The 21530-nt window shown below is 40.7% G+C and overlaps 2 protein-coding genes across 7 annotated transcripts in view; one reads left to right on the top strand and one right to left on the bottom strand.

The window, feature by feature from the left end:
* REV1 (REV1, DNA directed polymerase) overlaps positions 1-15018 on the top strand; it is a 53452-nt gene extending 38434 nt beyond the window's left edge. For all 6 annotated transcript variants that reach the window (XM_040699117.2, XM_015277717.4, XM_046940951.1 and 3 more), the window contains 10 exon segments: positions 145-317; positions 1675-1777; positions 3500-3656; positions 4015-4217; positions 8023-8256; positions 10709-10817; positions 11791-12002; positions 12185-12341; positions 13217-13319; positions 14601-15018. In XM_040699117.2, coding sequence (XP_040555051.1) covers positions 145-317; positions 1675-1777; positions 3500-3656; positions 4015-4217; positions 8023-8256; positions 10709-10817; positions 11791-12002; positions 12185-12341; positions 13217-13319; positions 14601-14712 — 1563 coding nt within the window. In that variant the 3' untranslated portion in view covers positions 14713-15018.
* A 2204-nt stretch (positions 15019-17222) lies between these two features.
* Positions 17223-21530, bottom strand: part of EIF5B (eukaryotic translation initiation factor 5B) — a 30681-nt gene continuing 26373 nt past the window's right edge. The window contains exons 19-24 of the mRNA NM_001038496.2: positions 20665-20796; positions 20462-20538; positions 20172-20336; positions 19137-19275; positions 18433-18594; positions 17223-18012 (exon numbers count right to left, since the gene is read on the bottom strand). Of these exons, the coding sequence (NP_001033585.1) occupies positions 17905-18012; positions 18433-18594; positions 19137-19275; positions 20172-20336; positions 20462-20538; positions 20665-20796 (783 nt within the window). The 3' untranslated portion in view covers positions 17223-17904. The remainder of the gene's footprint in view (positions 18013-18432; positions 18595-19136; positions 19276-20171; positions 20337-20461; positions 20539-20664; positions 20797-21530) is intronic.

Below are 21530 nucleotides of genomic sequence, written 5' to 3'. Positions count from 1 at the left end.
CAAAATCTTTCTTATTTTTAAATCTTTGCAGTGCACACTTCAGCGTGTTGTGAAGTGGGTTATAATGAAGCTTAATGATTTACCTTACACATCAGAAAACTGGTAATTGTCTAAACAGTGGAATATTGTCTTTTTCTCATTTAGCCTAAGGAAGCAGAAGCCTTCCTTCTGAGTCTCTCAGAAGAAATCCAACGTAGACTTGAAGCTGCTGGTATGAAGGGTAAACGATTGACCCTCAAGATAATGGTGAGAAAGGCTGGGGCACCAGTGGAGCCTGCAAAATATGGAGGTCATGGAATCTGTGATAACATTGCCAGGTAACTATGCATGGAAAAAAGAGTGGTCAGTAGGAGGCCTGAGCACATTTCTGCAGAATGCTGAGCACTGAACCTGAGTAAGATGGGACAGAAATTTGGAAGTGCTCAATTCCTCTTTATCTGTGTAGCAAAGCTGCATTAACATCAAATGTTACTGTCAACATTTTGTGTCTGTATTTCAGCTATTCAAGAAGGCAACTTGTCCCATTCTCTTGACATTCACAGTTAAGCTTTTACATATAGCCAAGAAGTGCCTTAGTTTTTTTATTTGATCATTACCAATATAATAAAGCAGCTTTTTGCTTGGTCTCACTGCAGTGGTTTTGATCTCATTGAGATGCTGCGTATGGTAGCTGCTCATCCCTGGTGCAAAAGTGCACCCCAGTAAGTTAGTTGATAAGTTGCTGTCAACAGAGGAAGAGGACCTTCAGTTTCCACAAGCAGTCCTATTACACTTAACAATTATTTATTTCTGATTTGTGGGATTTTTTTATATTGTTCAGCTGGATGATTTTGACTAAATATTTTTTACCTCTTATTTATGTGCTTGCATACTCATCGAAACAGAAGAATGAAATGCAGACAAATGGCATCTCGCAAGAGCATTTCATTTCATACAGGATTGTCTCAGAACCTTCCAAATATACCTTTATTCTTCAGGCAGACACTTCTGTATCAAAGCATTTGTTCCTTAGTAAAGAGGTGGTCCTGTCCTGCTTTTTTATGAGGATGCATTTAACATCTTTAAAGTTGCTTGCTCCATCAGAATTAAAACTGCATAGGTTACCTCTGTGAGAAAAACTACATTCCTCTCATATGCTTGATTAGCCCCCTGAAATTCTGTTCTTATTCATCTCAAATGCTGTGCTATTTGGGAATCCACAACTGCAAAGTGCTAGTAGTGCCCTTCAAAGGTCTTAGATGGCAATTTTGAAAACTCACAACCAGGTAGTTTTGTGTGAGAGTTGTTGCCAAAAGTTTGCTTAAAGTTACTTAGCAGTAATCAGAGCTCATCATTATCTGTAATCCACGTGCATGTTTGTACATCTGCTTCTCCTTCAGTATTCCTTTGAATCACTTGCTTTAGACATTTGACAGCTGAAATAATATAGGGTAAACTCTTCATGCACTCTTCATGTCTAATTAGTAAATATGTGTTTTGTTTTGGTGTTTTGTTGTTGTTTTTTCTGTAGAATATGCTTAGTTCTATTGCCTTTAAAAAGAAAAAATAGCATTCAGTTTCTGTATGCAAGATATCATGGTGTGTCTATCTTTAAGGTAATAAATACAGAACTGTTGTCTTTAGAATTTGTGGAACAGTTTCCCTGTTAACAGTACTTTAAAAAATTCTTTTTAGGACTGTGACTCTAGACCACGCAACAGACAGTGCAAAAGTCATTGGAAAAGAAACTCTAAACATGTTTCACACAATGAAACTGAACATATCTGATATGCGAGGGGTGAGTTAATGGAAAACCCAAATCCATTATCCTTGTCAACTTTCTCCTCATCTTTCATAAATTTTCACTTCTCCATGGTAGGCAACAACCAAACTAAAGCAAGCGTAGATCATACAAAGCTTTTGTAAAGTAAGCTATCCACTCACTAAGTAGCTAATAAGGGTAATGTTCATAACTACAATCAGAGATTGGAGTTTTTGCTCTAGGTTGCAAGTTTTAGATCCAGAAAAGTTACCAGCTTGTGGTTTGGCTTTTATTTGAAGGTGATATCAATGGCTGTCTTGAATCATTACTTATTTTAGAGTACTCTTGCTTACCTCAGTGGTTCTGTCACAGCAGTGTAAACCAGTAGTCTCGGAGACTATTTTGGCGTTGGTTATTTCTTAAAACAGAGCACAGAGGCTTTCTAGAACAAACTTGCATTGATTGGTCATCTAGATGTAAAGCAGGTTGTTGGTTGACAGTGTTGCATTGCAAATTCAGCCCCACGGCTTGGTTTTTCCTCTTGGAGTGCATGAAATATTTATCATTCTCTCCCTGTCTTTTTTTAGCTTATTTTTCTAGCTTAGAAGGTATCGCGTGCTTTATTTTGCAAAACAACGTACTTCTCTGACCAGGTGGCTTTTTTCAGTTCTGGAGGGGGCTGTTCAGTCCTGGATGATATAATAAAGTGCAGGTCCAACCAAGCTCACAGAGCGGCATTCATCTCAACTGACTTAAGACATCCCCAGTGTGCTATGCCTATACTGGGGCAAGTCCTCTTAAGCTTCACAGTTCATGCATAAAGTGAGATGTGTGCCCTCTTTCAGTATGTCCTGAAGTGTCCTACAGTTACATCCTTAGCTATGAATGCCCTCATCTAGGCACATGAATCCACTAGCTTCTCCCATAATTTTTTAGTAGCCTGTTAAATACAGCTAACTAGTTAATATTATTAAATTAATATCCCTGCTATGTAATTACCTGATGAAAACATGTTCATTAGCTCCTTCCTGCTTTCTGAGCTCTATATGCATATTTTTAGTGGTTTTTTTTTTCCTTAAGAAGTACAGAGAATTGACAGTAAATTCTCACAATGTACCAGGGTATTCATAGTTGGATATGTTTTTTGAACCTCTGTAGATTTGGTATTTAAAAGTAAACAAAAAGTGAGGGTTTTTTTTCAAACCAAGGAGCACCTCTTCTGATCAAGACTGCTTTCACAGAAGTACTTTTATCCTTTGAGAATTTGTGAGAACCATTTCTAGAAGTGAAACAATATCCTATTCCTCGTTTTTAGACTTGAAAGTGACGGGACTTAGTGCAGATTGTCCTGAGGAAAACCCTTCCCTTCCTGTATATATAGCTGTATTTAATGCTAATCATTTTCCTTGGTCAGTGCTGCTATATTTTTTAATATCTAAGAAATTTCATAATGAACACATTGTTTCATGGTCCTGTTGACAGCACTTTTCTCTATCAGAGAAGTTAAGCTGGTATTATTTTTGTAATTCATTAGTTGTTGGATTGTGGTGGATAATCTCAGGATTTTTTTTATAGTATATTTTTACATGGCTATTCATGCTTTTTTAATATACTTCCACTCATCCTTTTTCCCATGCCCAACAGGCAGCCAGTTTGAGAAGGAGAAGGGAATGTTATTATGACTGAATTATAGATCACTGTTTTTATTGTTATTATTGAAAACTTTATTAAATGAGTGTATTAATGTTTTGGATTTAGGTTGGAATTCAGGTACAGCAGTTAGTCCCCATCAGTAAAACCACTTCAGCTCAATCAGCAGTGCAGTCTGGACGCTTACCTGGTGGATCACATTCAGTTATTGATCTTCTTCATGTGCAGAAAGCAAAAAAGTGCTCAGAAGAAGAACATAAAGAAGGTCAGTAAGTTTTGTACTTCATGTGTATCATAATGATTAGTTCTTACGGACTGGAACTTCAATTGTCTTTCTGAATACTTATTCAATATTACACAAGTATAATATAAACTTTTTGAGAGCATGTTTTTCTGCTGCCAATGAAAATACTGCATCATTTTTTAGCATTATTCCAATCTTTTAAAAAGCTATTAATAGAGGATACTTCATGATAGAAAGTTTTATTATTATGACATGCGCTGTGTAAACTCTTAAGTAATGAAAGCTTAGAAAAATTAGCTCCACTGTATGTTGGAACTTCAGAGTTATTAACTATTAGATCTGTTCTGTTTTCATGTGTGTCTTATTTTCATGTGTGTAGTATTTGTTGCTGCTATGGACCTTGAAATATCTTCTGATTCAAGAACTTGCACTGTTCTTCCATCTCGCGGTACCCATCTCACAGCTGGTCTCAATTCCAATGTTAGCAAGACTGATTCTGCTGTCAAATTGAATGGCTTGCATTCTCCTATCAGCGTAAAATCCAGGCTTAATTTGAGTATTGAGGTTCCATCTGCTTCCCAGGTAAAACCCAATAATACTAAATATCTGCAATATACTATAATAATTTGGAATTGCTGGTCTTATGTGGGCAGAACAAACAAACAAAAATATTGTATCACAGTTTTTTAAATAAAGAAAACTGCAGTAGGATAGAATGCACAGAAAGATGGTTATTAATGCAAAACTATTTTGCCTTAATAAACTCATTTTTAAAAAGCAGTCTTATAGACTGACTCAAAGAATAGAAGTTGTTTTTATTCAAAGGATAGAAGCTTAGTGTTCCTGTCTTTTTTGCTCCCCATCATCATTTGCCAAAGGATTGAAATGGAACAGGGATGAGGAAGATGCCAAGGCTGAAGAATTAAAAAGCATTACCTTTCACAGCCACAGCTCTTTAAAGGAGCCTAAAGCCTAATTGTAAAGGTCTGTCCCTATTACTGTGGCCTAAAGCTTGAGCATGCTTTGTTGTGGGTGTAGAACTGGAATTAAAATACCTAGAAAGACCACCAATTCCAACTACCTCACCACTTAAATAACTAAAAGTTGAAGCATTTTATTGACAGTATTCTCTAAATACCTCTCATATGTAGGCATGGAGCATAAACTGCCTCTCTAGGAAGCCTGTTACAGTTACCATTCTCATAGTAAAGAAACTGTTTCTAATGCCCAGAGTGATTCTCCTCTGGTGCAGCTCTGTGCCATTCCCATCCTGCCATCAGTTGTCAGGAGCAGAGCTCAGCACCTCCCTCTGCTTCCCGTCCTCAGGGCACTGCAGGGAGCAGTGAGGTCATCTCTCAGCCTCCTTCTCTCCAAACTGGACAGCCCAGTGCCCTCAGCCTCTTCTCACAGGACATGCCTTCAGCCCTACTGCCAGCTTTGGTGCCCTCCTCTGGGTTCTTCCAAGTAGCTTATAACATCCTTTTTATATTGTTGAGCACAAAAATGCACACAGAGGCTGCGCTAATCTAAATATAGTGGAAGAATCAACTTTTTTTTTTTTAACCTGACAGCCATGTTGTCTTTAATGCACCCCAAGATGCAGTTTGTCCCCTGGCTACTAAAGCACCCTGTTGACTTATGCTGAGCTGCTGTCACCAGCACACCCAGGTTCCTTTCTGCTGAGCTGCTCTCCAGCCACTTGTCTCCCTTCTGTACTAGTGTTCAGTATTGCTCCACCCCAGATACAGCACCTGGCATTTTCCTTTGTTGGTCTTCATGCTGGTGATGATTGCTCAATGCTCCAGTCTAGTTCTCTCTGCAAGGCCTCTCATCCCTCCTAAGAGTCAACAGTACCTCTCAGCTGAGTATCATCAGTGAACTTGGTAAGGATGCATTGAACTCCTGCCTCTGGACCACTGATAGAAATGTTGAACAGGACTGGCCCAAGAATCAAGGGGAGCACTGCTAGTGACTGGCTGCCAGCCCGGTATAGCTCTACAAACTTTTCAGCTCAACTGTTCAGCGGTTCATCACCCAACACAGTATGTACCATCTCAGCTGAACAGCTTGTCCATAAGAATACTTTGAGGGACAGTATCAAACACCTTAGTAAAATTCAGAGAGTATTTCCACCACCTTCCCTTCACCCGCTAAGCAGGTGACCTTATCATAGAAGAGGACTTCTTCCTGATAAGCATGTTAGCTGTCTTATAATAGCTTTATTCTTCAAATGCCTTTTGATAGCACCCAGGATAATCTTCTCCATAACTTCTCCCATTGTTGGGGTTAGACTAACGGATTTGTAGCTCCTGAGTCTTCTCTCGTAGCCTTCATGTCAATTGGAATAACATTGTCTAGGTTGCAGTCAGCAATGGCCTCCACAGACCTCAAGAGCTTTGGTAAATTGTTGAGATTGTTCAGCCATGACATCTAACTCCTGTGCTCAGGGGTGAATCCTGCCAGGCCCCATGGACTTAGGAAGATTTGAGCTGATCCAAGTAGTCCTTTATGGTTTTGGTGACCACAAATGTAACATTGCTGCTTCGTGGTCCTCCAACTCTGAGGACTTGGCAGCCCAAGATCTGTTGTTAATCTTAAAAACAGGCAGAAAAGGCACTAAATGTCTCCGCCATCTCCTCATTCTTAATAGTTAGGTGACCATCTGCATCAAATGTCATTCCATTGTTTCCTTTAGACCTCAGCTTGCTGTTGACATACTTAAAAAGGGCCTTTCTTGTTATCTTATACCACAGTGGCCAGTGTCAATTCAAGCTTTAGTATTTCTTGTTTTCTTCCTCCAAATGCAACCTGCAACTTTGTAATCAACCAGCAGAGCTTCTAGAGATGACATATTATCTTTTCCTGCTCAAGTTCCAAGAAGAGTCCCGTGTTTAACTCAGCTGATTTTCTGCCCTGTTTGTTTGACTTATGGCGTAATGGGATTTCTTGTTCCTGTGTAAGTGGTTCTTAAAAAGTGACCAGGTCTCATGGACCCCGGGGTTCCCAGGGGCACTGCTAACTTCCTCCCCTGGTAGCTTAAAATTTGCTCTCTTCAAATCCAGTGTGGCAACTCTGCTGACACTTTGTTCTCATTTGAACAAAAATTTTGAACTCTAGTTGTGAAGAACATGAATCAACTTCAGAAGAGTTTCCATCAGAGAAATGAGGCACGTTCTGTAATCAGTGTTTAATGTTAGAGTGCTTTTGATATGATGCAGCTTTGTGAATTCCTTATTCTTATGGTACCTCTTAGAGCTGTGTCTGTTCAGTTTATTACTAATTATTTTTTAATGCAATTTTTAGCATTATTTTTTTCTCGTACTTTTTTCAAGTGATACTGAAGCAAGGATTGTCAGCTTTTAGATGAGAGGAAGGCAGTCTTTAAGTGAAATATTTCTATGGAGTTTAGGGTTTGTTGGTTGGTTGATTGGCTGTTGATTCTCTAACAAAGGAAGAACCTCCTTATTTCTAGCCCCTGCATTATGTTTCCGAGCTGGTGTCTGCTTTAAAGGTCAGTTATGAGCAAATTGCACTGAATTCTGTCAATACCTTAGGTGTAAGCAGACTTACATGCTTTACTGTAAACATTTCTAATTTTAACGTTTGTAGTTTAAAGCTTCAAAAGCAATTGCTGATGTTTTGTTAGCAGCTTTCCCTAGTAGTTGTACATTTGTAGAAGCCAAGTATGCTTTTGGCAGAAAACTTTCATTTTTCTGTAACGTAATGCTAAAGTCAGCTCATGGTTTAAAAGCAACCTGACTGAAAAGTAGGGAGTTCACCACTTGCTCAGATTCTGCTATAGAAGCAAACTGTAAGAACGGGAGAAACACGCACTAACTGTGCAGTATAGTTCTTAAAGCTTTGGTGACCTTATGGCACAGTGTGCTCCTCTCCCCTTTTGTTTCATAACTGTATCGTAATATGGAATTCATTACAAGGAAGGAGTGGTGACAGTTCGATGCTGCTGCTTTTATATGCTGTGTGCTAGGAAAGGAGCAGCAAGATATTTTAAACCCAGGATTTCCAGAAGATCTTTATAGTGATGTTACACAGAGCAAACTTGGAATGAGAGGACTTTGATTAAAAACTTGTGTACAATTTGAGATGAGAACACTAGGCACTGTAAAAAGAGAAAGTGAGCATTCATATTTGCTGCCTACTTACTATTAAATGATTATTTCTATTTTATGCCTTTTACATTTTGTTGCTGCAGAGCATAACTGCCAGGTCCCCAAATGTTTGCGCATCCACAGACCTTTTTGCCCCTCAAACTCAAAGGCTGTAGAACTATATTCTTTTTTTCCTTCTTGTGCTGAAATTGACTTTGTGATCTGTTCCTCAGGGACACCTGAAAGCTTTTCTTTCTTTTTTTTTTTTGTACTTGTAGCTAGATAAGTCTGTGCTAGAAGCTCTGCCACCCGATCTGCGGGAACAAGTAGAGCAAATCTACACCATACAGCAAGGAGAGACCTATGGAGACAGCAAAAGAGAGCCAATAAATGGATGCAATACCGCACTTCTCTCACAGCCAGTTGGAACGGTGCTTTTACAAGTACCAGAGCTCCAGGAACCAAATGCCAATATGGGAATTAATGTAATAGCCTTGCCAGCTTTCTCACAGGTAGGATGTTTGCAAGACATCAATAAACATCAACTGCCAACCTACAAGAAGAGCTAGCAGCTTTTTCTTGACACAGAATTGCTAGAATCTGTTACTGACTCAAAATGAATGATGGTCCTTTAATATATTTCAGAAGTCTGTGCTTTCAAATGTAACTTGCTCTATCGCAAAGTATAATGATGGCATTTATTTATTAAAGATTTATAGTCGTCAATATGCCTGTTTGTCCTCTTAATGCAAAACCTTGTTTACACTTTGCTTTGCGACCTAGTGTGTAAATAATTGTTTTTCTGCATTGCAGCTGAGCTACACTGCACCATCAGTCTAAAGCCATCCTAAAATCAGCTTAGCTGTTCACAGGAGACTCACTGTGTTTAAGTGGATGCTCTGATGGTGTAAAGCCAACCCTCTAGCTTCTGTAGATGCGATTGTTTATGTCTCATTCCTCTGAGAAAGGCAGGCCTGGGTAAAGATTCTGCGTTTCTCCATAATATTTAAAAGGGCTCCTATATAACTGGTCCTGGACAAGGGAAGTGTGAGGTCGTTCCTCAGAATAGTGGCCTGGAAGGGGGAGGAGGCAGCAATAATGATGCTTCTGGTGATACTCCACCTTTCAATCCAAAATGATGTTGAACAGATGTAGGGTAAAAAAAAAGATCACAGACTGGAATGCACAGAGATACAGTATCTTGCATATGCATAATTTAAAATTATTGTTGATACTGCTCAATTTTATTTTTCTATTTACTGTGCCGTGGCTCCACTGTTGTTCTCAATGTGCTGGCAACAAATCAGATTTGTAAAGGGATATTTGTTGCTGTTTCTGAGGCATTCTGATGCGTGGCTGTCAAAGAACGTAAAGACAATTAGATGGAATTCCTGGCCTGCTTTCAGGAAATGGTTGTTAAAATTATTATTACTATTTTTAAATGTACAGTCCATTCTGCTACTAAAATTTCTTCACCTTTATTCAAGTTAATTGGTCCAAAAACAGCTGGATCAGTTTTCATTCCTAAATGGCAAATTTGGCTTTTCTCTATGGGGATATTGTGAGGATAGGAAGTGATTTCTCCATCCTTCAACTTTTTAAAATGATGTAGTTAAACTCTCACCTGCGTGAGAGTTAATGAACGCATCTTGGACTTGAGGGTTGATATATGCTGTGCTGTGTAAAACAAGTTTGTGGGATATATGGTGTGGGCAGGTCAGCACCACACAGCTGCCTGACTGCTCAAGGGAGAAAACTTGTGGGCTGAGATGACGACAGCTTACTAGGTAAAACAAAAGCTGTGCACACAAGCAGAGCAAAATGGGGAAGTTGTGGATTAATTCCTATTGGCAGGCAGATGTTCAGCCACTTCCAAGAAAGCAAAGCCTACACTTCTAAGTGAATGACATTTGTAGAAGTGGGGTGAACTGCTGGTAGCAGATCTGTCCCTCCTCCTTACATTGCCTTGACGTGGTAAAGGTTCTGTTGAGGAGAACTTACACAGCACGTGAAAAGTGCTGGTATCCATTTGCTGAAATAATTAAGAAGTGATGTTTTCCATAATGTGCAAGTGTGATACAGCTGTGTGAAAGATGTGTTAGGGCAACATCAGTACAGCGACTGCTATACTTTCAGAGAGCAGGGATGGGGGGAAGAAGAAAACTGTGTTCATCTCCCTGTACTGTATTATTCTTGAAAGGAACTGTTAAGTCTTGGAACAGAACAGTTGCAATGTACATGCACCAAAAAAAAAAGTACTGGAAACTGGGCCTCCTATTTTCCTGACTCTTGCATGTTTAACTGGTGAACGTTGACCTTTCTAACATAGTTTCATTGAATAAAATTTATATTTAAAAAAGAACTGAGACCTTAGGAGTTAATTGGCAAGGGACTGTGTTCTTGTCAGTAAATGAAGGGATGGACTTCTGAAAACCTTCTGCGTTAGTTCAAGGTATAAAGTAGTTGGACTTCAGCTGCACTTAAAGAAGTGAGACTGTTCCCAAGGATGTTTTACCTGAGGTTTGTGTAGCAGTATCAAAACAAAGAGAGGAACAAATGTTTGGTTGTGCAGAGGTTTGAGTTTGTTAGTTTGAAGGCGCTGTTCTCTGAGTTAGGCTTAGCTGCGCTGTTAATAGCGGGTGAATAAAGGTGGAGCATCTTGGGGGAAGGAGTTATTAGCACCTCTGATCCTTTCTGATGGCTAGTGTGTTACACATCTATAGATAGTAACTATAAAATAATAAATGTAATGTTAAAAGGAAAATACTGTGATTTTTACAAGCTAAAGTAGAAGAAGAAAACATGCAATGTGTTTTACAGTCTTTCGGTTTTATAGTGTATCTCATCTGTTTTTGCTTGGCATAAAATGTAAATACCTTTCTCATGTGGGTAGTGTAGAGGAAAGCAGACGTTGCTGATGACTGGCAAAATAATGAAATGAATCTTCCTTCTGTCACTGTTCAGGTGGACCCTGAGGTTTTTGCTGCACTGCCTGCTGAGTTGCAAGCAGAGCTGAAGGATGCATATGATCAAAGGCAAAAGCAACCAGAGCAGCAACCTGCTAACGCTTTTGGTAAGTGTATGTAGTTGTACAGTGCTTTTGCATAGGAGTTGTTTAATACTTGAAGAGATTTATGCAACACTCAGTGCAATGTAAATGTAAATAAAGCTTCTGGGAAGATACTGTGTTAAATCAAATTTCTGTATTTTCGATAGTGAGTTACAACCAGCTGCGGCCTCATTTTGCAAACAGATGCCTGGCTTTACTTAAACGTGTAATTAATTCAATTCATTGGGGCTGTGGCACTAAACCCACCCGTGTCCATATGTTTGCAGAATGGAATGTCAACTTGGTATGTCTCTGATTTAAAGCGCTGCATCTTCAGTACTTAGGTAGCTGAACAAGTATATTTGGACTAGCATCTTCTTGGTTTATATAGCAGTAGTATGTGTTCCGGGGTAATAACTGATCTGTGTCACCGTGTCTGAGAGATGATTTTACTCTGAGCTGGTCACCTGGGTCTCCTTTATGTCATCTGTAGAAAGATAGAAAGTAAATTCCCTGTGAATTTGCTCATTATAAAATGGGTTGGAAATGCCACTGAGCTCATTGTCGGTTAAATGCTGCATTATTCCAATGATACGTTGATTTCATGGGTAGTGGGCCACTGCACGTGAGAGCAGTTCGAGGTGCTCTTTGCTGCTGGTTCTGCTGGTACCCACAGGAGAGAAGTCTTTGCAAGTATCTGTGTTGGAGAGTGCTCTCGGGTGAGCCACCTTGTCCAGTAGGCTTCAGATTATTTAAGCACTGAAATGCTTGATAGTAAAAGGCTTATGGGTGGTTGAGTATCCTGAGTATACAGATGTCTAGGCAAGTGCTCTTCAGATATTGCCGGTATGTGGAATGACAGGTGCACGTTAAGTCGCTTTATTTAGGTTATATCTACCTAATTGATTGATAGTTATTACAGAAGACAGCATCCTTTTCAGTGGAAAAGCATTTGATTTTAAATGCATCGTTCATTGACTATTCCTGTGTTTTTCAGTATCAAAAAATCCTTGCCTACAACTGAAGCATGCAACAACGAAAAATAAGAAAAAAATCAGGAAAAAAAATCCAGTCAGTCCTGTGAAAAAGATTCAGAGTCCTCTGAAAAACAAACTCCTGGGTAGCCCTGCGAAAAACATGCCAGCTGCATCTGGGAGCCCACAGAAGCTAATAGATGGTTTCTTGAAACAGGAAGGAGCAGCTGCTCAGGTAATTGGAGCCCTAACGACAGCTTTCAGTAAAGCCACGTCCATTGCTTTAGATTTGGTCTACGTTCACAAATACAGCTTGTTCTCTCTCCTGGAGTCTTTATTAGATCATTACAAAGCGTGTGTGTCTTTGGTGTTACCGTACTTGTCAGGCTGAGCATTGCCAACTTTCGTTTCAAACAGCTGGAAGCAGTTCCGTCAACTTCCGATGCTTCAGACCCATCAGCTCTGCAGACTGAACAGTGTGGTTCCTTCAGGCCACAGGCACCCAACCTGGCTGGAGCTGTTGAATTCAATGATGTAAAAACGCTGCTGAAAGAATGGATAACAACTATTTCAGGTAATGGATTCCGTGCTAGTGATGATGTTACTTGCATCACAGGGAAAGCTTTCTAATTCTTTAGCAAGCTCTTTGTATTTTCTTCCATCTTCCATCAGCGTTTCTTTTGCTGGTTGCTTTTCACAGTGATCTTAACTTAATGTTTTGCAGTCCTGCAGTAAGTAGATTCTTCCTACTCGGTTGTTCTTTGGTTTTGCCAGCTCCTGTTCTGTGTTTAGCATCATGACAATCTATCTGCTCATCAGCCCATGTGTGAGGCTCATGTGATGCCTTGATGTTACTTGCATGAAAGGTTTTTCTTACTTTGTCCAGCATGGTACAGCTCTATGGATTAAAGCTTTTAAAAGGGAATTCCACTTACGAAGTTGCTGTTTTTAGAGGAAAAGGAATGCAGATTTCTTCACATAAAAAAACTGCCAGAATGAATTCTAGAATAAAATGTAAAAGTATAACACTGTTGTTAAACTGTGATTTAAATTTCATCATCGTGTCACACAGTTAGCAGTGCCTTCATATCTTGGGAAATCTGACCTGCAGGAGTGTTCATATCCCGGACACTGCCATTTTCCTCAAGAGTTCTGAAAGAACCATTCCCATCTAAGTCCCTGTTTCTTTTCCCTTGCCCTTTGGTTGCCACTTGTCCTTACATTAAGAGAGAATAAAATAAGAGTGTGATGCTTCAGGGCGTTGCAGTCCATTTATGTACAGAACTTCTGATGCTGGGGGGAGGTATGGGAATACAGCAGTTGTCAGATTGGCACCTGAAGTGCTAACGCTGCCTCCTTTTCTTCAAGCATGTTCTAATTACTCTTTGGTTACATTGAGAGTGTACTTTGAGAAAAGCTCTCTCCATTCTTTGCATTGTTTTTTTACAGATCCTATGGAAGAAGACATTCTGCAGGTTGTGAAGTATTGTACTGATCTAATAGAAGAAAAAGATTTGGAAAAATTGGATCTGGTTGTTAAGTACATGAAAAGGTAGCTTCCCTGTTATTATTTGTGATAATTTAAGTCATTAGCACTTTTGCATTAGATATTTGTGAGGCCACAAGCCCGTTAGCCATTTCGTTGATAAATGTAAATAATTCAAGCTTAAATCTTATTAAATGTTATTAAAGTGGGGAGAGGGAGGGAGTTGGGCTGATAAAGCAGATAATCTGTGAAAAATGAATAGTAGCATTTTAAAAATATTTGCTGCAGAGAGTTTTTTGTCATTATCCCTTTTCTTCACCCTGTTTTCATTCGTTTATCACTTAAATCTCCTTATTTTTCCTTAAACCTCCTTAAATTTCCATAAATCTCACTCGATTTCGGTTCTCTATCCGGATCCTGTCTCACCTCTCCAACCCCATTAAATCCATTCCTGTCGCTTGGTTGCTGTGCTATTACTCCTCCCGTGAGTCAGGAGGCCCAGTTTCCATTTGTGGCCTGCTTACTGACACTTAACCATGTAGCTCAGCTTTCTGTTTCTTAGATCATGAGAACACTTATTTCACAGATCCAGTCATGCCCAAAAGACTACAACTTTTGTATTATGGGATGTGTTTAGGCTTCAGAAAACAAGAAATCTGCAGTGAACTGTTCTGTTGAATACTGTAAATTGTTTATAGAACTTAGCAGATAGCATCAGGTATCATTGCTGGTCCCCATATATGAGATGTGCTCTGATGGCAGTGTCTCAGCAAGCACAGGACCAGGGACATGGAAGCAAAGGATACGCAGTTGCCCACGTGGCAGTGACACTAGATCCTCCAAAGCGGTGCATGTAGGAGCCCTCTGCTCTCCTGCAGCAGTTATCCAGGAGGTGACTGAGAAGGGGGGAGAGAGAGATAGCACAGTGGCTCTGTCTTCCTTAGGTATTTTTTAATTTGCTTTGCTTTGCTTTTAGAAGCAGATGAACGATAGAGCTAACTGACGCTTACCTGTGTGTTCGTGATTTGGTTCCACTTATAGCTGCACACACAGTATAGAATCCCCCAAACTTATGATTAAAACGCCACAGTTATCATTGGCATTTGTTGAGAGAGAGGTGTAGTGCGTGTGTCTGAGTCTGAGAAAGGACAGATGGGGATGCAGAAACTTCTGTGATTATGTAAAAATTGCCGTTTGGGCTTCTTTTGTGTGAAGTCATTGGAAGGTCCCTTCTTTCATCATTTTTGTGATAATTGTTTCTCAGTTTGAAGACCAAAAGTAAGAAAAGCTGTTTCTGTAGTGGTCATTTTCACCCTTTTTCTTTTTTTTTTTTTGTCTTCCCTTCAGGTTAATGCAGTCATCTGTGGAATCAGTTTGGAATATGGCATTTGACTTCATTCTTGACAATGTTCAGGTAGTTCTACAGCAAACTTACGGAAGCACATTAAAAGTTATCTGAACTTGTAGTGAGGAACTTGAGAGCCTGGAGCTCTCTGCTAGCTGTGCCATAAGTGCTTGTGAGGTATTTGCAAAGTGCATGATAGTAATGCCCTGAGTTTTTATAATTTCAAATTTCTTTTTAAACAACAAAGTGTTTTGTACATTTCTTTTCAGAAAGTGCCAAATTTGTCAGTATTGCATGTAAATAATTGTGTTAAAATTCTTTTATTGTAGTATAGAATCTATTTACAAAATGTTTGTTTATAAAGTTTTATGGATTTTTACAGTGAAGTGTTTACAGTTGTTTAATAAAGAACTGTATGTATATTTTTGTACTGATTCTATTTTGTCATGCTTCAGTTTGAATATCGCTAACCCCTTCTATTGATGCCACAGCTTTGATTCGTTTCACGAAGTCCTACACATTGAGGCCATCTCAGCATATGCAGGAGACTGCTGTATGCCCATCTACTGCACTCTTATTTCTGGCTCTACTGGTGTTATTACAGATTTCAGACCAAGGGAAGAATACCATCTCATTTCTGCTTCATCCTTCAGTAAAAGAAGCCAGCGTTGCCCAGGCATTCCCAGCACAGGTGGTAGCTGAGGTACAGGTAGCTCTTTATATTCAGGTATAGAGTTGTCCCTCAAATGGAGACTTTTAACATTACTCAAAATAAGCCCTGTATGCCAGAGAGTAAGCCAAAGTGGAGCAATAAGTCTGTATCCGTCCTCTGAATTGCTCATACTTGGAGTAGAGCCACGTTCCACTCTTCACATCCCACTGCGTAACACACATTTCCTCTGTGCAACAACACAGGCTGTGTGAGTAGCAGAAGTCTATCAAGAAGGGGTCTATAGCTGCTATCAGGAAATGGTTCTGAGCAGAGCGTGGTCAGACTCTGGAACGGACACCCCAGGGCTGTGGTCACTGCCCCAAGCTGCCAAGTGTCGGGACACAGCTCTCTGACATATGGTCTGATTTATTGGGTGGTCCTGTGTGAAGCCAGGAGTTGGACTTGATGGATTATTCATTGATGCATTCAACTTGGGTTATTCAATGAAATAACCCCAACAATTTGTCCAAGATAAGGGATTTGTACGCTTACACCTCTACTGCTGGTGTTCTGGACAAGTTTGCTTTTCTAGATGCATATCAGCCTCGTGTAGTAACATTTAGCTCAGTATCTTGAAGGAAGGTGGTTCAGCTGCCTGAAAAGAAAACCCAAAGGCACTTGAAGAAAACCCAAATGGTGAGAAAAACTTTTTATGAAAAAAAATGTGGGGGTGAATGGATCAATTACCCACATAAGTGTGACTGTAGAATTGCAAGATGGAATGCCATTGCTCAAGTTAGACACGAGCCAGTAGGGCTCTCACAGCAGAGGTGGTCCACAGCTTCCTGGGCTGCATGAGGAAGAGCCGGCACCAGCAGGCTGAGGGAGTGGGACAGCTCTGGGCTCTGTGCAAACAGGCATGCACATACTGAACCTACTCCAGGTGATTAAGGGAATGGAGCAGCTCTCATACAAGGGGAGGCTTAGAGCACTGGGACTGTTCAGCTCCGATAAGGGTGGGGAATCTCATCCATGTGTACGAACACCACGAGAGGAGTAAGGAAAACAGAGACAGTCCCTTCTTTGCTGTCAATTGACAAAGTACGTACAAAAAATTCCTTTTAACACCCCCCACACCCCTGTAAAAATAGCATCATCCTTCCGGGTGTGAGGAGACAAATTAAGAATACAGCAAGACCACGTTAGTTGACATCCATGATCTTAACATCTTTTATTAGCGTAGCTTTCATGATTGCATAGTTGGCAAAAGAAAATTATAACAATTAATTGCAGTCTCCTCTCTGAGACCCCGGAACAGCCATGTGCAGTGATGTGAGTCTAACCTCACTCCAGTAAGATGAAAAAGTCCTTTTCCAGGGCAAGATAAAGTCTAACAAACCAAAAAAATTCCTGGTAAGTTCAATTAAACTCCATTTTCAGAAGTGGCATGTTATTAAATGTTCCTTTGTAATGGAGCATGTACAGTGCCCCGTATTAAACTCAGGTTTTTTTTCCAAGTAAAGAAGAGAGATCTCAAGTGACAGAAGAAATGTGATCAAACAGCTCAGTGCAAGTTAAGTTCTTACATTTTAAATGCTAAAAATCTCAGCTCATTATGGAATTCACTTCAGCTTGCGTTTGTTTCCCAACTCTCACCCCAAGTCGTACACTAACAGAGGAGGGCCTGAGGAAAGGTAGACTGGGGGAGCCGGTGGGAGTGAAGGGATGGCACTGATTCCTGGTCATCACAAACCACAGAAACAAAACACCTTTTGAACCGGACCAGTCCTACTATGATATGTGACCATAGGTCTGTGGCAGCACCCAAAGGCAGCACTTATGTGCAGATAATCACTGGGCAGCAGCTGCAGAGGTGCCACATCCAACCTCCCCGCCACGACCCTCCTGTCATTCTGACCTGCAGCTCACGAGGGACATTTTGTTTAGTGAAGCACTGTGAAACAAACAGCCGTATGTCCATCTCCTTTATTGCAGCTCTGCGTTATAATGATTACAGGTTGACTGTCATGAACTGTACAAGCAGTAGAAGGCGGCCAACTACGCTTTACATCATTTCACACAAAGCAAATACAGAAAGATCCAATTGCCTAGTTGTCTATTTAAAAAAATGTCTATAGGCACAAAGCAGAAGAATGTTGGAAAAGAGAGTCAAGGAAAGAGGTATGCATAAATAAAGAAGTACTTCTTACATCAAAAATGTCCCAAGAATCACAAAGTCTGCAGAAGCTTAGTTAATCAAATACTGCAGTACTGATCTCATCAGTATAAAAGTGAAAGAGCTTTAGTTCTGTAATAAAAATTCAATTTATTTTACTTTATTTTGGAGAGAGGAGGGAAAAAGGGTGGAAGGAAGGTGGAAGAGAAAGAGGTGTAAGAGGGCAAACTTTAAAACAGCAGCCAGTATGGGGAAGGGCGGTGGGAAAGGTGAACAGGCACATTGGAACCGTGGGAACATGTAAATTGACCACTGTCAAACCAGTGTAAATTTCTTGGTTTCTCATGGAAAACATTTTATCCACATATTTTCCTCCCAAACATATATCCAACACTGTCTTCAGTATGTGACTTTGTTGGTAACTTTTAGAACAGGAATAGCAAGTCTGTTCCTGCCTCCCAGCGCTGTAAAAAGTTATCTAGATGATTTCAAACACTTTCTTCAGCTCCACTATGAGCTGCCAGTCAGACTTCTGCATTTCGTCCCTGAACCAGTCCTTCAGAGCGTCGATGGACTGACGGCTGATCTGCAACACACAAGACAAGCCCATCAGAAACAGATGTGCACGATGACAAAGGCAGCTTTTCACACACTGGGAACAGTAACCTATAGAAAAGGCACCCATCTACCGAACAGGAAAGTTGGTGCTCAGGCTCAGCCTACAGACAAAGGCATGCAAATAGCTCACTGGTTTCCCCCTCTGGTGCGCTGAGCTTCCAAGTGCTTTAAGCTACAGCACCTCATTCCTTTGACTCTCCTGAGCAGCACTACTACAGAAGTCAAAGTAAGGCTACAGAGAAAAGCTGGTGAACAGAGCCACACAAGAGGAATTTCAGGTGGCACTCTGTCCCCAGAGAGGGTCACTGGTATCAGTTTTTCAGGCTTCATTCAACTGTTTCACTTCGTTACCCCTAAGTCATACACCAAAAATACAGCTGGCTTTTACCTTACTGACGAGGATGTCTGTTGCTTCAAAATGCCGTCCATACATTTTCGGTGATTCACCAGGAATAGGTTCTATTTTAACACACACTTCTTGGCCTTTTTTCGCCACCTCCACTGGCTTGTGGTTTATTTCAATACTTGTAACTATTCCAATGTCAACAAACTGTAACACAAGGGAGAAACTGTAAGATGGATCAGCACAACCCGTGCATGAGTGCTCTCTCCATTCCTGCTAGTTGCTCACAGGAAGCTATTGGAGCCACTACCTCAGAACGTGCAAAGCAATGTGCACTGTGAGCACACATGGAAAAGGGCAGCGGTGCCAACCCCCCTGTAGCTCATCTGCCTTATGTATTTGTTATCCTTCAGAAGGTCAAGACTTGAGTTCCCCCCTTATTAGCAGCCAGCAATGAAAGTTTTGCTTGTTACTTTGCATCACAACATCAAAATTGCAGGACGAAGGAGGGAGGCTGCCTGCCACAGCCATGCTATGCTTCTTGGCAGGGCGCTCTCTTTGCTGCAGGACGCGACTCTTCCAGCAGAGTAGCATGACGGCTGATCATTGCAGTAACTGATCTAAAACTCTGCATCTCATCTCCTCTGCCAAAATTCTGCACAACAAGGAAGTGCATGCAGACATTTCCTGGGATATCATCCCAGCAACTACCAGTTCCCGAGCATCCCTGGGAAGAGGCTCTTACTCACGTTTTTGCTGGGTACACACATGGGAGTCCCCTGTTTCACCTGGCCTGCCTCCACAACCACACCCATCACTATTGGGTCACGGGAATTGAAAATAAACTGAGGGAGTATTTTCATCTTGCAAGGAAATACTGCTATATGCCTGGAAGACAACAAAGAAAAGGCATTTTGAAATAGACGCTGCAATAGCAACCAGAGCACACGGTTCTGCCCTCTCTCACACAGCCTGGGTGTTTATTCTAGCAATGCCACTCAGGCAAAGCATCAGGCAGGAAAATTCTCTGCTGGTTCTACTCCATACTCCATCTTCAAGAACTATAGGTGACAATAACCAGGCAGGGATGGCATGGATTTTGTTGTGACTGGCTCAGGCATCGGCTAAGACCGTGACCAAAGGAACAGTAATTGCAGTACAATTATAGTGTCAGAGGAGCATGAGAAGCGTTGCCACAATCCATCAGAAGAAATTTGTTTCTGAACAAGTATTTTAAGACGTTAAGCTACATAGTCTCAAATTTGGATTAAAAATATATTGACTTACTGTCTTTACTGAGGACCAGATTCCAAAAATTAAGTTTTGGATCCCCATAAATCATTAAATGATGGCATATTCATGCTATTGCAGTCAAAACTAAGCCCTGTTCACTGGAATTACATAAACATGAAACAACAGAACCCAAATCCTTCTGCTTGCTTTCTCAACTCTGCAGCTCCCTTCTGTCACAAAATAGGAAAAACCACCAAGTACATGAGGGAAACCTTATTACCAACACTCCATGTTGTATGAACTAAGTAAGTCTTGTAACCACTTCACAGCTCCCACTCTACTAAACCTAATCCTGGATGTAAACATTTAGACTGGACTGTATTCCTGAAAACTAACAGTTTCTGGTCCCATCTTCTTCCTCTTTTCCTTCCTTCACTACTTCTAAGCGATACCTTGCAATCAACGAGCTAAATGCGATTTCATTTAGTAATAAAAGGATTAAGAGACTGCGTTACTTACGAAGCATGTAGAATAAAACTGCTTTTACTTACTTGAATTCTTCTTGTTTTTGTTTTTTGTAGTCTTGTCTATATTTTGTGAAGGCATCAAATAAGTGATAAATTATTTCAGCACTAAAAATTCGCACTCCTAAACTATCAGCCATTTCCTGCGCGTCGCGTTCGATCCTCACATCAAATGCCAGGATGACTGCATATCTGCAACAGAAAGAAGTCAAGCAGTTCACCAGACAGATCACAGAACTGCAGCTGAGAAGGGGGGGGGGGCTTCCCAAAACACCGCTATGCATTTACCAACACAGTAAAGCAAAGCGCTTACTTACTGTGGGTCGTGCTCCAACATAACGGATGCCTTCATAACGTCTTTTTTATGGACAGGACCTATATTAATTCCTGCATACTGTTGAAGAGGAAAGGCACACAAATCAGTCACTGACCTTTCCGAGTTGAAAGGAAACAGTTATCAACTCAAACACCACAACACAGCAATAGAAACAACATCAGATGCAGCACAGAGAGCACTTACTGGCACTTCCGACGTTTTAAGAAATTCAAGTAATGCTTCCAAAGACCCTAAAGTAGAAGCCTGGACATAAACACCTTTCTCTTCTAACTTGATTGCATTCAGTGTTTGCTTCAGTTCATGTATCAGTTCATCCTTGAGAAAGAAAAGCAAGGTTTAGTTCTGTTGCTGTTCTTGGTACACAGTCTTCCTGTTCACGACAGCCATACCAACAGGTACCAACTTGAAGCCTCGCAGTGCAGGTCACACACAGCCCTGTGATATACTGGCTTGGTGAGAAGAGCCTGTACCAAATTGTATTTGAGGACTCTGACAGAAGGTGACCACATAACACAAAGATACCCATTTTGGGAGTCAGTAACACTTCTCTGCAGGCTATGTTGCTCCACCGAGCACAGTAGGCTTCTACCAGCAAGATGAATGAACACACATGTGCCAGTATCTTCAGCTGCTCAACTGAAGATTAACAAAGACAGAGATCCCTAAAACCATTGGCTGAAAAGCATTCTGAATGCCCCATGAGCAGCAAGGCCTAGGTACACCATGGAGGATGCCAGAGCAGAAGGGCCACCTTGTTGCTCTCAGAGAAGTTACAGTCCTGCTTTCAAGAGCCTGTGCCTCTCAAGCCTGAACATTCTTTTCCTCTAACAGATCAATAGTTGTTACCTTTTACTTTAAGCTCTCACATCTACTACAAGTAGATTTTACATACGTACTCTGATCTACCCAGAAAAAGCCTGTAATTGGAGGACCTGAAAGATTAACCTTCCTTAAGAGACAAAGGTGAGTAGACAGTAGGCTGAAGTAGAACTATGGTTAAATAAACTATCAGCACAGTGGGTCTTCTTTTTAAACTAGCTTCTTCACTT

The sequence above is a fragment of the Gallus gallus genome, chromosome 1, assembly GCF_016699485.2.
Source record: "Gallus gallus isolate bGalGal1 chromosome 1, bGalGal1.mat.broiler.GRCg7b, whole genome shotgun sequence".
Taxonomy (NCBI): domain Eukaryota; kingdom Metazoa; phylum Chordata; class Aves; order Galliformes; family Phasianidae; genus Gallus; species Gallus gallus.
This window is presented reverse-complemented; position numbering and strand designations above follow the sequence as displayed.